Here is an 18,334-nt window from a genome sequence, read left to right as displayed (position 1 = left end):
AGTAGTTAGTTAAGTTAAAGTTAAATTACTACTTAACTAACTAACTACTACTATAGTTAGTTTAGTTAGTTAATTAATAATAATTACTACTACTACTATACGTATATATATATATATATATATATATATATATATATCTACTCAAATGCATTAGCCTATTAAAGACACTTCTAACAATTGCCACTATCCCTTTTTTAAACCTAAATTACTGCAGTAAATGTTGTGAAAAATGTGTGTAAATTTTGTACATTTCTCCCAATTTTCAACCTACCACTGAGTGATGTATAGACTTTTCCTTAGTAAACTTGTACAAATCCCTATATGAATACAAGGTTACTAATTATATAACCATAATCTACATCTACTCTCACATGCTATGACATGTACGTAAACCAGTGGAACTGGTTCACAAGAATACAATTCATGTGGGCAAACAATGTAGCAACACAGTTGGCTCAATTTCAAATATAAGCACCCTAACATCACCGGAGTTTTGCCTCCTCTTCTTTTTCGTTTCTAAACATTTTTAAAGTCTACAAATTCAGTATTTACATCTCCAACTATGCTAAGTTTGTAAGTGATACATGTACATTGATAACAATGATATTTTCAAAATTTTCAAGATATAAAACTTTAGGCACAACATGTAATTTACACTGATTACTAAAGATTGAATACGGGTATTTACTCAAATCTACAAATGTGAGATGAAAATTAAGAAGTTTGAGAACTGAAACTGAAACTTTCTGTGAAATCCATAAGAAAAAGAGGCCAATATTTTCACCACTAGAATAAATCTATCATCAAAGTACAAGCCAGAGGTGTTGTCCATTTTATGAATTCTGGTAAATGTTAGTCACAAAAAGATGTTTCACCTGTCTAAAAACTCACTGAAATAAAAAAAAATGTTGACAGTGTACACAAATACATTAATTAATTGTACACTTTTTTTACCAAGACAAACACATTAGCCTACTATCAACATGCACAAAACCATGTGTCTACATGGTCAACTTCTAAAACTACAACTTCAAAATATCAAAATATTTTAAGTAATGTTTTATTTCCCCATTACACAAGTTTAAATGCACTGTCTGTCACATTCATGACTAATTTGAACTTCAATTTCTTTAACATTTAAACATCAGCAGTTAGACAGTCAAGTATCAACACTATGGCCAGACAGTCAAATATAAAAGTACATAAACTTTGTATCAATTCATCCTTACACAGTCATAAACCTTATCAAAGATTTAATGATAACACTCATGAGCTAAGCTTCAAACCATTCCAAACCCACTGTAATGAGCACGAATGCACTATACATTTCACACACAGCAGTCACACAAATATAAAAAAATGTACATGTTCACGTACAACAGAAATCATGCACTTTTTTTTTCATATTATCAACTATATTAACAAGTCTAAAGTACAACACATGAAACAATAATAAAAAGTCTAACCTACTATGATTTCTTTTCAGGCACATTGTGTTACTATATTCAAAAAAAATCTGATGCTTTTTGGGAACAATAAAAGGTAATCTTTATTATTAGTTACAGCTGACTAGTTCATAGTAACTGTGTTACCAAAACTAGTCGGCTGTAACTAATAATAGAGTTTACCTTTCATTATTCCAAAAATTGTTGGGTTTTGTATTTTATATTCTTAATCTGACTTGCTAGTTGATAATACCACAGCATGAATTTGCATATGGACAAGATGTACCTCCCACACTTTCTTTTTGAATTGTATTCATTAATCAAGCAGTTCTGAAGAGATACTAGGATTTAAACTAAGTCCAAAATAACTCTGTGTTATAATTCTAATATCAAAAATTTAATTCCAATTTAGCAATATTAACTGAAAAATTCTGTACGATAAATTAACATGTAATAATTAATTGATTTAACTTGTGACATTATTTTTAAACTATGCAGCATCTATATAAATAATTTCTGCTGTTTAACTCAAATGCTAGTCGTATCATTTTTATGGTATTTCACTGTTGATCACATTATGTTTGTACTGACGCTTCAAGAAACTTCTCTTACTTACTGACCACATGAGGGGTAATGGACTGACACTTCAAGAAACTTTTCTCACTTACTGACCACATGAGAGGTAATGGACTGACACTTCAAGAAACTTCTCTCACTTACTGACCACATGAGAGGTAATGGTACATGACCCGAGTTGTTGTGTTAAAACAAATGCTATTTGCATCAAGTTCTCTTATGAGTGACAGTTTTCTAAGCTTATGACTCAATATTATTAAGAAAAATATATTGTTGGTGGTAGAATTTATTTTCAAAAATATGAATCTGCTATTAAGCTAGAAAACTGCAATACCAACAGTTTCTATGGCAAAAGAAAAGGTGTATGTGGGGTGTAGGGGGGGGGGGGATCATTATAATTGTGGTGACAGCCATTTTACTTAATCACTATATGGTGACTGTTTTTGGTAGAGATTTTCCTACGTCTCAGAGGTTTGCCATGCAAGGCAAGTCTGGAAGTTAGTATTAAGGAAACTAACAGTACTAAAATAATTATATTAGAACTTACTTTAACTTAAATGAATGCAGTTAATCTTCACTCACAGACACAGCACCATATATTATAGGTTCTTAACACTAGGCATCCTACAAAACCAGTTTAAAGCAAAGTGCAGGTCAAAACCAAGCCTTTTAAAAGACACAGTCTTCCTTGAATTTGTGGAAAAAATCAAACTAATTATATACTGCATAGTTTAATGAGGAGACACTACTCAAGGCAGCTCTCAAAGAATAACTATTATATTGTAGGATAGTAATCATCATAATCTGTTTGCTTTGAGTTATTTAACAGTGATCAATTTGAAAGCTTGTAATCAAATTATGTATGAATTTTCTAATGATATAATTGTAATAATCCTAGTATAGAAGATTTTACTTACTATATCCAGCAAAACAAAAACTTTCAAGCATTCTATATATGAGTATCAAGAGTAAATGCATAAAGTTCTACAAAATTTACAAAGCCATACCTTAAGTTCCTTTTTAACTTTTTCATTCAGCCTACTCTTCTATGTAGCAGCATTGCAAAAACATTATACAAGCACAGCTACACTCAAAGTAAAATTCTAAAAAACAAAAATGTCTTAAAAACACTAAACTTCCTGCCTTTTCACAGTCAAGACTAGTTTTAAAGTAAATAGGGATTGATTATCCTACCACTATTTATCCTTTTTTTCTAATATCATTTTACAATTACAATTATGGCACAACCCACTTTTTCTTTCTTATGTATATACCCTGTTCAAACTCACCGAGACCCAAATGTTCCTTTCACTCAACAAAAAATACTGAATAACACACACTTGAGACCAACCACTACAAGCAAAAACATACTTGTAGGTATGTCCACACACATATTCAGTGAAAATATATACTTGTTTGACTTTTTGCTGGCTTTAATGTTTTAATATTTACTACATTCATCTTAACAGAGAAGCTCCTGTTGTACTTTAAAAACAGTCAGTAAACAGAAGAACAAACAAATACTTTCAACATTTAGATTTTGCATCATTAAAAACTTTTAGACATTCTACTCTACAAACATGTTATTTATATTTTTTATTATAATTAAATATTAAGCCTTATTAATATACTAGTACCTAAACATATCCTTATATCTTTCATACAGCTGGTTTCACACAACATTCGTAAAATATTCAGCCAATTTTACACAAAATTCTTATAGCACTTTGGTGATTTTGCATAAAATTCTAAATACACATTCTGATGGTTTCACACAACATTCTTAATACAACCCGATGGTTTCAAATAATATTTTTAACACATACAATGGATTAACACAGCACTCTTGATCAAATCTGATGGATTCACACAGCACCCTTAACCCAATCTGATGGTTTTTCACAACATTCTAAATACAGTTTGATGGTTTCACAGAACAATTTTTACACAATCTGTTGATTTCAAATAATATTCTTAACACAATCGGATAATTTCATTCAACATTCTTAACACAATGTGCTAGTTTCAAACAACATTCTTAACACAATCTGAAGGTTTTGCACAACATTCTAAATACAGTTTGATGGTTTCATACAACAATTTTTACGCAATCTGTTGATTTCAAATAATATTCTTAACACAATCTGAAGGTTTTTCACAACATTCTAAATACAGTTTGATGGTTTCACACAACAATTTTTACACAATCTGTTGATTTCAAACAATATTCTTAACACAATCTGAAGGTTTCACTCAACATTCTAAGTACAATCTAAAAGTTTCACTCATCATTCTCAATACAATCTGGTATGTAAAAGGATGTATGTTAATCTGTATTAAACTCATTACTTCCTATTTTTCAAGTAGTTTATATGTGCTAATGATTAAAAATGTAATTAACTTCCAATCAGAGCAAGCTACCAACTTAGTTTATAAAAGCAAATAAGAATCAACCCAGTAATGAGTATAGCTAATTAAATATACATCCTTACTTATAAAGATTAGAATGAAGTGTTTCATCAGTTGGGCACCCTCACTGGTAATAGTATTTTTAGTCATAAACTCAATGATTTACAAAACCTCTGTATATTATTCTCTTCAAATATACACCTGACCTTATTTTTAATTGTCTTTTCTTTGTACTAGTTAATTTGATTTTGATGTACACATGCTAATACCACTATTTACATCATCATTATGTTATTTTCTTAAAGAAACACAGATTTAAAGCAATAAGCTGTAGTAGCTGCATCTTTTGTTGCTCTTTTGTTCACAAAAGCAGATTTCTCACACAACCATTGAAGATAGATTTGTAGCCTGCATAATTATAAAGCAAATTAATTAAAAAAATTTATCAGAATGCACAATCATCATTTCTCTCATATTCCTAATCATACCTCTTTACAGTATAGTTAATAGAAAAAACACGTAGTCAAGATCTTCATTATACTGTATACTCAGACTTCAATTTTGTTATATTACAGAATGATGATTTAAAAAAAGAACAACTTTAATTACATATAATAATTCTAATATAATGATAAAACCAACTACACTAACTTCTGTGAAAATGTAATGTTCTACACAATGTGGTAAACATCACAAAAAAAAAAGATGACAGGGATATCACACAAGAAATATATATATGCGTGTGTATGTATATATACATATATATACACACCACATCATTCAAAAATGTCCACTAAAACAGTACATCAATCCATTTTTATTACCACTCCAGCTAACTAAGTTGAGGATTCAGCTGACAGAGGATGGACAGCACCATTTCTCTCAATGCTTGAGGTTTACAATATTCCTCCAACCAGCTGAAAACACATCCAGAGAGTTCTTGGAAGTTAGCAACTGAAATGGAGGAGTTGAACGACTGGAACAGTGAATCACAGATTGCCTGAAACTGTGTAAACAAAAGCATGGTTTGTTAATTGACCTACAATTAGCTTTATAAATATCTAGAGAAAATACTGATTTGACAAGAAATAGGGCTCTTTACAGAAGTTTAACTACTTTAAAGTAAACTTATTCTAATTACAATAAAAAGTCTAATAGAAAATTAAGATAATAGAGGAAATTTAATACTATATGTTAAGAATTTTCTGGCAAAAAACAGCTTAATTTCAGTATTATAAAAATATTTTTAGAAAGAAAAGCTTGTTTTTGGAATTTTTGAAAGTGACATCTAGGTTTATGGAATTTTAAAAACATGTAACTGCATATATAAAACAAAGCATTTTAATTATTTACAGTGAGTTGAGTATGCTATGTTAAAAATGTTTTTAATTATAAAAGTCCTGTGACAATCACAGTTGATATTGCTTTTGGAAAGAATAAGTAACAGCCCTTTCTGACACAAAATATTCATACATTCAGATCATAAAGATGTGTTCAAATCAGACGTTTAGAACTTGTAAGATGGGGAAATCCCTTCTACATAATAGAATTCAAAAACAAAGAGAATATGGAGCAACCTGAGGCATTAGGACCACCCAGAAAGAGACCTGCAATAAGTCATATCCCAGCCATGGTAATCAAAGTGCTGTGTCTTGTAACATGTGAGAATCCACAAACACAAAGGTCTGTGGCAAAAGCTGTCCATGTGCCCCAGGCAACAAAATCCAACATAATCAAGAAGGACCTCTATCTGGAAATGAAACCAACAGGGTATGAGCTCAAAAAGGTACATTTCAATTTATACTTCCTATTCAACTATTGCTTTCCTCTAGTGGCTAGAATGCAAGAAATGAGTATTCATACTATTTCTTACAAAAACATGCCAGTCAAGTCAGTGGCACCAGTGAATTTGTATGTGATCAGACTGTTGAAATGAGTGGTTGGAAACCTTCTTCTTTGTACACGATATGGATTATAGAACTCAAGCAGGAAAAAAAATGAAGTGTTTTGGACATAACAGGCTTATGACAGAGCCTTTTACAATGGAATCTAAGCTGCAAAACTATTGTTAAAATACAAAAGTGCCAGGTAACATAACCATACATGGCAACATGGTGAGGCTCCAAAATCATTTTAACATAGAATAGTCTAAATCTATATAATATGTACCGAAGCTGCCAAGAATAGCCGTTATAAAATTAAAGTTATTTCATACACATAGTTTATTGTCATCTCAATTTCTCTAGTTCTGATTATAAAGATTCTTACACACACATCATTTTAATAATATCAGTTATGTTGAAGTTATAACACACTAGGTAACAAAACATGAACAAAAAAATTCTGTTCACTGAACGTGAGATCCGTACCCAAGAATGCATGTAGCATTAAAGTAGACAAAATGTTTACAACAACAACTACAAAATGCCTTCTCTCTATAGCACTCATCAACAAAAGTATTTTTGAATATATCAATAAAGTTATCAACCCCAAGATTCCAGACTTCAACGTTCCCAAATGTCCTGCAATCAACTTATCCCCAAGTCAGCCTAAGAGTGACCTTCAAATAGAACAAACAAATAAGCAACTTTTTTTCTGTTTAAAGACAAAATACTTCCTTCACAAAAATTGCTGGTGGTGTATCAGTACAAGTGTCCATGTTGCAGGCATGATTATATTGGGTCAACGACCCAAACTGTAGGTACCAGAATTAAGAAGCTTGCGCAAAACAGTTCTTCCAACAACTCTGGAATTCTCAACCATCTACGCAAAGACTGTAATGAGAAACCTAAAATGGAACAGTTCAAAATAATAAACTTGGCGAAAGACAAATGGACACTAGGGGAAAAGGATGTGATCCTGATTTGTAACTTAAAACCAAAGTTTGAACAAACAACTAGCAATGGCATTACATCTCAAACTATGATAAACTTATCACTTCTGAGATAGGCAAAGTTAAGATTGAAAGTTTCATTGAATAACTACCATATACTTTATTCCTGTAAACCAATATACTCCAAAGTGAATGCATCTAATTTTCTACTGTTCAAATCAACCTACTCATTTCTAGATAAAACAACTAAATAATAGCTAGAAAAAACAATAGCATATAATTCAGAAATTTTCTTTACAGTAAATGATTCCTTTGAGATTTATATTGAGTAAATATACTCACCCTAAATCACAATTTCTGCTTCAATATATCTTTACATTCTTAAGATGGTTATATATAACTCATATAACAGTTGGAAAATTTGAGAAATCAAAACCGAAAGTGAATAAACAAACTCACAAAATGTAAACAGAAATGTTACAAATAGCTGCTCAGGATTAGCAAAAGAAATAGCAGCCTAATAGAGTTTAAAGAAACAGTAATATCACTATAAGCCAAGCAACAAACAGCTATAGTAATGACATATAAAACACAACATGAAAACAGTAAAAAACAATTCCTTTCAAAGCAAAGTTGGTTAATTTTTAGTGATAATTCAAATGGGAACCCTCAGTGGAGAAAGGTGGTAAAAAAACAAAAACAATAATCAATACTGTGGGATACAATTTGATAAAAACACTAAGAACCATAGTCACACATATCAAGTAATCAGTTTAGATGAAGAACCACAATCAAACACATCAAATAACCAGTTTAGATGACAGAAGATACAAATACTGAGGATCATAATAACTGATAAGTAATCAGTATAACAGTTAAAAGATGCAACTGATAAGAGCGAAACAAATAACAATGAAAACACAAACATAATAAATATAATTATTAGTAAGTACATACAACAAAAATCATATTCAAACAAAACATAAGAAATAACCAGTACAAATGTTAAGAATCACAGTAACAGCATGTTAAATCGTATACGAACAGGTGAAATTACCAAGAATCATACTCACAATTGATTAGAATAACTAGCAAATGTGTTAACATGAAAAACACAAAGAACCATAGATAACCAATTAGTAGATGCCAGTACCCAGAATCATACTCACTTATTAGAAATAACTAGCGAGTGTTTTAACGTGAAAAATACAAAGAACCATAGATAACCAATTAGTAGATGCCAGTACCCAGAATCATACTCACTTATTAGAAATAACTAGAAAGTGTTTTAACGTGAAAAACACAAAGAACCATAGATAACCCATTAGTAGATGCCAGTACCCAGAATCATACTCACTTATTAGAAATAATTAGCCAGTGTTTTAACACAAACATTTCCAGTGTTTGAGTACTCATTTAGTAGACATAAAACCAGTATTATTAGTATACTAGATATTATTTCACACAGAAAATGTCGAAACATCCAAGTACAACAAAGCTAAGAATGGGCCACACAGACATATTTTGTGTATACCCTTGAAAGTACACTTAATTATGAGAAGTGCAGAAAGCTACCTGACAAGGTAAGTACACAGCAGAAGAAACTATGAATATTCCATAACAATATATTCCTGTCTCAGTGTTACACCATTAGGTACTGTTTCATTTTCAGTCTCACAGATAAACTAAACAGAATAAAAGTATCCAGGGTTCTCAGAGTTAATGAAGTATAAAAAGATAAGAACAAATTAACTCACCACCTGAAATTTGACCTCATCGCTCACTTGGTTTGGACTCTGCACTGGCTGACGTTGATGAGCTTTTACAATTTGTTCGTAATTCCTATGAGCAACAAGTTCATAAATTTTAGCTTTTCATTTATCTAATGTTACTAGTTAACATACAGCATCAAATGTAAAAACATTTGATTAGAAAAACGTAAATTCCTGGTGTGATTTTTAAAACAAAAAGTACAAGGTTTTAGAAGCATAGTAAAAAATGCATGTCATACATAGCCATCTTTATAAATCTTTACATTTGCAATACTAAAATGGAGTTGTCAAAGGATTTATACATAGATTGCAAATAAATTATCAACTACCCTAGGCACTATCTTGTAAAAATTTAACTGCACACCAGTGAATACATCATGGCAGATGTAAACAGAAAGCAAATAAACATTTTATTATAGATTGTTGACAAAAAGTAGCTTTATAATATATTTACCTCTTCAACATCTAACCAATTACAAGTAATTGTTTTAAAAATTTCATTCTGTATTTGGGACTATTTTTTTTTTGTGTTTTCTTTCAGGTATTTGTTGTAAAGTAATTTGTTGAATAATATATTAATTCACAAATAGCAAAACTTCATATTATTTTCATTGTCCTTTCTCCAATCTCTCTCTTCATTTTACAAAAGCTTACTCTGACATTCATGAAGTAACTGGTTTTTTGGTGTGTTTTTTTTATAAAAGACACCAGAATAAACTGAATCAAGGAATCAGTTTCAATCTTCACTTAGAGTTCAGTTGTTATTGACTCCAGTACCAAGTGAATATCCTAGAGATAGGCACTGACCCCTAACGTGGAGATCATCTTTCTCAAAGAGAGTTAATTTATTGATGTTACCAGTGGTCTTCTGGCATGTACTGTCCTACTGATTTGCCATCTTTTGCTTTTCCAAGCTATACCACACATTACACTGTGTTTTTCAGCAGTTTTCCATGGTTACCATTTTCACCTTAGTAGTGCAGATGGAATTAATACTACACTGTGCCAATAGAGTTGTGTAGGATTTGATATAGGGTATTCTCCTATGAGCTTGTCAGCTTCCTTCTTTAGCCCTGCATGGTCTGGCATATACATCCAGGTGTTAGTTTCACCAAGCAGTTGCTTTGCTCTGCCACCATCTGTCTGAAGACCCAAGTGTTAGTTTCACCAAGCAGTTGCTTTGCCCTGCTGCCATCTATCTGGACACCCAGATGTTAATTTCACTAAGCAGTTGATTTTCCCTGCTGACATTTATCTGGAGACACAAGTGTTAGTTCCACCAAGCAGTTGCTTTGCTCCGCTGCTTTCTGTCTGGAGACCCAGGTGTTAGTTTCACCAAGTAATTGCTTTGCTCTGCTGCCATCTATCTGGAAACCCAGGTGTCAGTTTTACCAAGCAGTTGCTTTGCTCTGCTGCCATCTATCTGGACACCCACATGTTAGTTTTAGCAAGCAATTGCTTTACTCTGCTGCCATTTATCTGGACATCCAGACGTCAGTTTTACCAAGCAATTTCTTTGCTCTGCTGCCATCTATCTGGAGACCCATGTGTTAGTCTTACCAAACAGTTGCTGTGCTCTGCTGCCATCTATCAGGACACCTACATGTTAGTTTTACCAGGCAGTTGCTTTGCTCTGTTTCCATTTATCTGGAGACCATGGTGTTAGTTTTACCAGGCAGTTGCTTTGCTCTGTTTCCATTTATCTGGAGACCATGGTGTTAGTTTTACCAGGCAGTTGCTTTGCTCTGTTTCCATTTATCTGGAGACCCAGGTTTTAGTCTTAACAAGCAGTTACTTTGCTCTGCTTCCATTTATCTGGAGACCATGGTGTTAGTTTTAGCAAGCAGTTACTTGATCTGCTGTCATCTATCTGGAGACCAACTGCTGTTGATACTTAAGCAGTACTATTTACAAATCAGTTATCAACTGTGTTCTGTTATCAAAGTATTGTGAAATAATTACTCAGTAAGCATTTTGAATGAAAAGTAAACCTGTTAAAAATAATGGTTATTATATTAAAATCCTATTATTTGCTATAATCTACTTAAATCTGGAGTTATTTACTAATTATCCTTATCAATAATATAATTGGACAGTATTCACCACTAGGAGTGTCCCAATGCAAAAAAAAAAAAAATACTAGAAAAATCTAGAAAATTCAGGTCACTACTAACTCTTGCTCCTTCACTTCAGTTTGGAATCACATTCAAGTATTTAACATGAACAGTATTTACTCTAACTAAACCAGTCTTGACAAATTCACCATACATGATTCTTTCTAGTATTTGGTGATAAAATTTTGCATGTCATTAGGTTAAAAACATTCTCAAAAAAATTTAGATCTCAACTTACTCTTCTTCAACAAAATGTATAAGACTCTAATAAAAAAAAATTGAAATATACATTTTTCTAGTTCAGGTGATGTTTACTGGTCCTAGTTACTGTTTGTTATTAAGCAGAAAGTTACACAATGAGCTGTTATTTGTCCTTTTCTCATTGTGTGTATAAAAACCCAATTTTTAACATTATAAGCCTTCAAACTTGCAGCTGAGCCACTAGGGGGGCTCCAATCATTAAACTGCTGTTTACCAAGATTGTCACGATATCAACTTTGGGTTGTCCAAGCAGCTTTCACTCATAATTTTATTCACACTAATTTCTACCTTTAAGTATTATTAATGTACAATCACACCAATTTAAATTTTTAGTTTCATAAACTGGTCCCAAATTCTTATTGTCAAATTTTAGTTGTTTGTTACACTAAACATTTTATTTTCTGATTATCCAAATTAATCTTAAATAAAAACTTTTAATGATTCCAATTTCTGGCTGCACAAGCTCTGTTTACCAAGAGATTACTAAACCCATTTGTCACCTTACATAAAAGCTATTAACAAGTTTTTTTATCCTAATATCTGTCTGTCAAAGTGCTTTTTGGTAATTTTAATTTCTGGTTGTTTGGTTTTTATCTAGAATCCTACTTATCCTGATATTCAGTTGTCCAAATACTCTTGATCATGTGCCTTGCCAATCTTGATTTCTGACTGTCCAAGGTATATTTATTAAGAGTCACTGATCCTATTTCTATCTAAATGTTAGTGGTAAAAAAAAAATATTTATCCCATTAAAAAGTGTTTATTTTGAAATATACTTTTTAATACCATTAATTCTGTTTCCTAACTGTCCAAAGTCTGTTCAACAAATTTTTGTTACCAATTTCACTTCCTAACCATCAATATTTTTATCTGAAATCTCCATTTAGAAAGATAATTATTCAAATTTTGTATTGTCCAAAAGCTGGTTCTTTAGAAGTTCAGTAATCTCACTTACTGATTATCCAACTATGGTTAATCAAGAATTTCGATCTAATACTTGATTGTTGAAGTATTTTTAAACAAGATGTTTAAACAACATTACTGGTTCCAAGCATTTACTGTCCAACTTCTGTTTATCAAATTTCATAGTGATTCTAATTCCTGAATGTCAATATCTGTGTAACTATAATATTAGTGAACCAAATATGTGGTTAGCTCACAGATTTTGGTCAAAAATCTACTAGCTCAATTATTCATAGCTCAATTGCTGTTCATCAAGAATTTTGTTGATTGTACTTCTAGTTAAACATATCTTTCTATTGAGAAACTTACCAACTAATCCCAGATTCATATATTTAGTCTTAATAATCCTTATATCATCTTGTTGCTGTTCATTGCAAATCCTACTAATCCTGATCACTAAATATTTTCAGTTCTGTTTATCATGAATGTTACTAGATAGAATTTTTACTGTTCAAGAACAAAATACCAAGATAACCAATTCCTAAATATCTGGCTGTCTAAGAACTATTCATCAAAAATCTTCTTTGAATCCCAAATTTCAGTTCTACAAATGTTGTCTCTAAAAATTATTGTAATTTTGATTTCTTATCATACGATGTTGCTAACTTTTTACATTACTTTACAGAATATATTCATAGGTGTTACTAATTTACACTAATGATAAAAGTATACAAAATTTCTTACGCCTTCATAATCTGTAGAGCAACAACTTCTTTTCTTAAACCATTCAGTTCCTCTTCCTGTTTCTTTTTTTGTTGCAGCAAAAACTGTGTGTAGTCAATAGCTACAAAAATTATAATACAAGAATTTCATTTAACCAATGTGTGTGTTTCTTGGTTTACCAAAACCTCTTCAAAATTTTCTCAACAAATTATGAAAGTATATTAGTTACATCCACCTGCCTAAAAATCAAATAGAAATTACTAAAAATATTAGATATGCCATTAAAAACAGAAACTTTATATTGAATCTGTATTGAAAAATTCAAGTTAACTAAAATTTCAAATTTACTCTGTGTGCAGCTTCACATAAAATGGCAAGCCTTTAGTAAACATTACAAATACATTGTACTCATGAAATAACGTTTGTCTGTAAACTTACTGAGATAGTCTGACTCGTGTTAACAATTAAACATTTTTTTAATCTTATAATTTTCATATTTCATTGAAATAACCTCTAAAACCTCTTAAATGAATATCAAAAGATTTTTCTGTAAAATTTTATAATTTATCTCTTGTTTTCTCTACCCTTACAATAACAAGCAAAATCACCTGTATTGAAAGTTGAAAAATATGAAATAGAATCAAAATTACCTCTATTTTCTCTTACTATAATGACTGCAAATGTTAACAGACAATTACAATTATTTATCTTAAAAGCTATGAGCATCTTAACTTTTCACAACTGCTTTCATTTAATTTCATTGTATTATTGTTCTTTGAACTGTGTCTAACTACCATGAATAACAATAAATCACCTAGTGGGAGTGTGAAGAGTTTAGGGTAAACAAAGTTTCAGGTTATACATCATGCTACTAACTATGTATGTTCCTCAGTTACTTGAGGCATTTTTTTTTTCCATTTAAGTTTTCTTATCTTAACTAATAAGATTTTGATTTTTACATTTTAGTTACTTTTGTTGAAAATATACATCAATAAATAAAATATACATAAAAACAAGGAATTTACCACTTACTGATGCTTATAGGCCTACATGCACACCAGCACCTACTTTGCTGACACTACTTTTTTTTCCACACTATGTTGGTTATCCAAAAAATAATTCATATAGATTTGAAATATGCATTTTGAAACAAAAATAATAATTCAAACAGCAAAACAGAATGCCCCAAAACTACTGTAATTTACGTGGCTTTCTACTTTATCTATAAATATGTTAAAAAATTTCATTACTTACCAGAGTGCCGACTTCAGTCTACACTCAAAAATATTTGCTTGATAAATGTCACCTTTTACCGAAATAAATATAAAGACATCCTGAACATGTAGTTCACAAAATGGCTTTTCTATTAGTTATAAACATGTGCCACTAAATAATTAATTTCAAAAGCATGAAAAGCTGGGAGAAGCTTCTACAGTGGGTGTAACAAACTTAGGGATAGCTCAGAAAATAAAGGTGGGAAGTTCTTATTTTAAATTCTGACCTGTCAGTATCTATAGTTGGTGTACCTAATGGGAGGACATTCTAAAACACATATAAGGGAAGAAAGAAAATTTAAAACTGAAAATTCAGAGCAGAGCTATCACAAGACACAGAGAAAACTGAAGATTTATTTAAATTTTATTTTTAAAATTTGAATTATAAACTAAGTTTTTCTGCCAATTTTATTGACGTATATTGAAAACAAAAGTTGTTTAAATTCTGAATGTACCTCTAAAATAGAGCATCATATGCACCCTTCAAATAAAAAGTTTTTAAAATGATGGATAAGAAAACATTATGCTACTACATACCATTACTGAATATTACACAGTGTCTGATTAAGCTACTGATTTTTCTCTCACTAACTGGAAAACATTACTAACATCAACACATTAACAATGATTAACACTCCAAGAAGTCCCAAATATTTCTAACAAAATATATGAAAATGAGTTGAACATTTGAATTTGGAAATATGTATTTAATGGAAATGTTTCAAGTCATTAGGACTATTTTCCAGTAGGAAACTTAGGAGAGATTTGAGGATTGAATAAAACATAATAATAAACACATGCATTAAACCATCAGATACAAGATCCCAAGGGTTCATGTGTATCCACTGCTAATTTCAAATTATCATCCTAATTGTGAGCTAATAGACCAGAGGGAAGGAAGTAAATCAGCAGTATCCACTGTCACAAGGACTATGTCAATCTGAATAACAGAAGTAACTGTCACTCTTATAACACACTCAGAGTTAACAGTGTGAAGCACATTCAGCAGCACATCACAGTGCAAATCTACAGCCCAGTTAGTTAACCACTACACCAAGCCTAACACATAACTAAATTAGATGCTTTAGTGGTTAACAATTCCAATGTTATCTGGTGAGTTTGATTCATTAAAGAACACAAAGCAAGCAAGAATCAAACTAATGAATATCTGAAGTTTGTATTTTGTTTCATAAAGTGGTGAGACTTCATCTTTCAATTAAATGTATACACATATAGCACAAATATATCATCATATATGTATTTAATAAAAGCTAAATCAGACCATTAAAATTTCTACTTTCTTTGTAATAAGCAAGGTGTTTCCCCCTTTTTTTTAACATACTTACATCTCTGAAGTACTGTTGCTTTGCTTAACTTGTAACTTGTTGTGTTATCTTGTACCTGGCATGTAGGCACCAAATTCTGAAGCTCTTCATACCCTTTCTGTGTGAAAAAATTAAAGTACCATACTAATTCTTATATAAAGAAAAATAGGAGTTTTCATTATTAAAAATACCTACAATCCTGAATAGTTTTTCTAAGATAAAATGAAGGCTCTTTGGTAGACAATAGAAATATCATGATAGTCTACAGTAAAAAGTATCAGGCACATGAGTATTTAATGATGATGTCAAGACATTGTGAGTGATGTTTCATTACAACTATAATAATTTCAGATGACATTCTCTCAATTTAAGAGGTTTAAACAAAGCATTTCAACTGTTGTGTGATGATCCATAGCTAACAATAATTATTTACAACTAATATAAGACATTCCACAAGACTTAAGGCACCTGATAAAGTACACATTTCCTACTAACTAAAGTTTACAGAAAATCTGAAAAAGACAAAAATTATAATGAAAGAATAAACAAATATCTAAGAGCTTCTACAAGGGCAAAAAGGTGATGCGGGATATTTTCCAAAAATTCAAATGAAAGTGTCGAGGAAATGAAAGATGCCAAAAACACCATGGTATGTTTCATATACATAATAATAGCTCTAGTAAAAAAACAAGCAAACCTATGTTATTCTACTAAATCTGCTGATGTTATTCTTGAATGTGAGATTTCACATGAACTTATGATGGTGTTTTTTTTTTGTTGTTCCATATGATGTTCTATCAGACCAAAACAGGATGTTACAGACCCTAATTTTGATATATATACCATGTTTGATACGACTTATTGAAGTTGTTCTAGTTAAACAAGAATCTAATTATCAACACCAGGCTTTACCTGATTAGTTCTTATGTAAAAGTAATTTGCAAAATTTTAACCTCTCCTACCACATGGGTTTTATAGCAAAAATTTATGTATTACAATTGTTAGGAATGATCTCCGTACTTTTCTTTTAAATACCTATTTCATTATTGTAGTAATATAGTCAAACCACACTTTCCTTTTTGAAAAGTTCTGAAGATATATAAACTCAGAAAAAGTGGCATTCAAGTGACACTGCTACTAATTAGACAAATAGCTAACCTTCCTAGCAATTGGGTCTAAAATTTCTTTGTTATCCCATTCCTCATTTCAATGCTTTTTTTCAGTGTAATAAATGACCACTCTTTAAGCTGCACTGCCTGTAATGAAGATTTTGGGTTAAGTGTAGAAAATCTGTTTGGCAAGCAAAAATATATTTTTTAAAGTTTCTCAGTTCTTCTCTTTTACAAAAAAGTTAAAAGAAAATCATATAAAAAATGAGAAACCCCACACAAATGTAAACTTGAAAGAGAAAAAAAAAATTCAACATATCTATCAAACATACCCATGCTACTTTGGCTGAAGTTAAAAGAACTTGGGGGAAACTGTTAAAAAGAACTTTTCAGCCTCCAGCATGGTACAAATAAACTTGTATACAGTCACAGACTGAATGACTAACCTTTATTGCATCTCTACGTTTTTGTTCTGCTTGTGTGTGGGCTTCTCTTCTCCTTTCCTTGTAGCTTAAAGTAGATTTGTTATCACTGTCCTCATCATCTAGCAAAACAAGGTAAGAACTTTCAAAGGACTAAAACCTAACTTCTTTATTAAATAAATTACTCAGCAGTAGCTAGCTACAAATAATAAGCTTCAACTACAAGGCAAAGACTAACACTGTTAAGAAAAACATTTTACATCAATAACCATCCAAGTGCAAAAAATAATCTATACCGTGATGCAAAACCAACTAATCAGGTACCTAACAGAAAGACCTTAAGCCTCTTACAAATGGATGAGTAAGTAATGAATGTTACTCGTTAACAGCCAAAATATTTCACCCATTCCACAGAAAAAATCCTAGAATTAAAAAAAAATAACATAAGCTACAAATATGATGAAATACATGATACCAGGAAAAAGCTGTATCAAGTAAATTAATATAAAGACTACAAATAATGAATACTAAGACAATTAAATGACTGTTTCTGCCGAATCCTTTGTGTAAACTGTTTGAGTCAGAAAATTAATGCACATCGCAAAGCTGTATTAATAAGGTTAACCTTAACTTACAATATGTTGCCATCACCAGTCACTGTTAAAGCAGTTTTATCAACTATATTTTAAATTATATTTAGAAATATCAAACCTTTTCTTTTTGCTTTAAATCTTATGAAATAAAAAATATGTGATGGTGGGATAAAATATTGTTAGTTTAAAGCTTTTTTTTTTCAAATCATTGACAGTCAGCTACAGTAAAATTTCAAAATCTAGTACTCACACTGCAACTTAAATGTTTGTCTTTTTCTTTCTCGCTTTAAGAGCATTTGTTTAATGTTTTTTTTCAGTTAAACAATAGGTTTAGTTATTGACACATTTAATAAAAAAGTGCATAAACACTTTTAATTAGTAGCAGAAATGCCTCAGCTACAGTAAATCACACAAGATGTAAAAACCTCAGCTAACACATCTGTCATGTGTACAGAAAATTACCTTGTCAAATGCAATATATACAAGCTTAATAATATATATATATATAATATATATATATATATATAGTAGTAGTAGTAGTAGTATATATATATATAGTTAGTTAGTTAGTTAGT

At 30.8% G+C, this 18,334-nt stretch overlaps 1 protein-coding gene across 3 annotated transcripts in view; it reads right to left on the bottom strand.

The window, feature by feature from the left end:
* Positions 1 to 518: 518 nt before the first annotated feature.
* The window catches only part of LOC106473044 (max-like protein X), a 53,043-nt gene continuing 35,227 nt past the window's right edge, over positions 519 to 18,334 (bottom strand). For all 3 annotated transcript variants that reach the window (XM_013933722.2, XM_013933723.2, XM_022401554.1), the window contains 5 exons: positions 17,191 to 17,288; positions 15,657 to 15,753; positions 13,058 to 13,157; positions 9,021 to 9,105; positions 519 to 5,436 (listed from right to left, as the gene is read on the bottom strand). In XM_013933722.2, coding sequence (XP_013789176.1) covers positions 5,263 to 5,436; positions 9,021 to 9,105; positions 13,058 to 13,157; positions 15,657 to 15,753; positions 17,191 to 17,288 — 554 coding nt within the window. In that variant the 3' untranslated portion in view covers positions 519 to 5,262. The remainder of the gene's footprint in view (positions 5,437 to 9,020; positions 9,106 to 13,057; positions 13,158 to 15,656; positions 15,754 to 17,190; positions 17,289 to 18,334) is intronic.

The sequence above is a fragment of the Limulus polyphemus genome, unplaced genomic scaffold, assembly GCF_000517525.1.
Source record: "Limulus polyphemus unplaced genomic scaffold, Limulus_polyphemus-2.1.2 Scaffold5841, whole genome shotgun sequence".
Taxonomy (NCBI): domain Eukaryota; kingdom Metazoa; phylum Arthropoda; class Merostomata; order Xiphosura; family Limulidae; genus Limulus; species Limulus polyphemus.
Note: the sequence above shows the minus strand (reverse complement) of the source record. Positions and strands in the feature narration are given on the sequence as shown.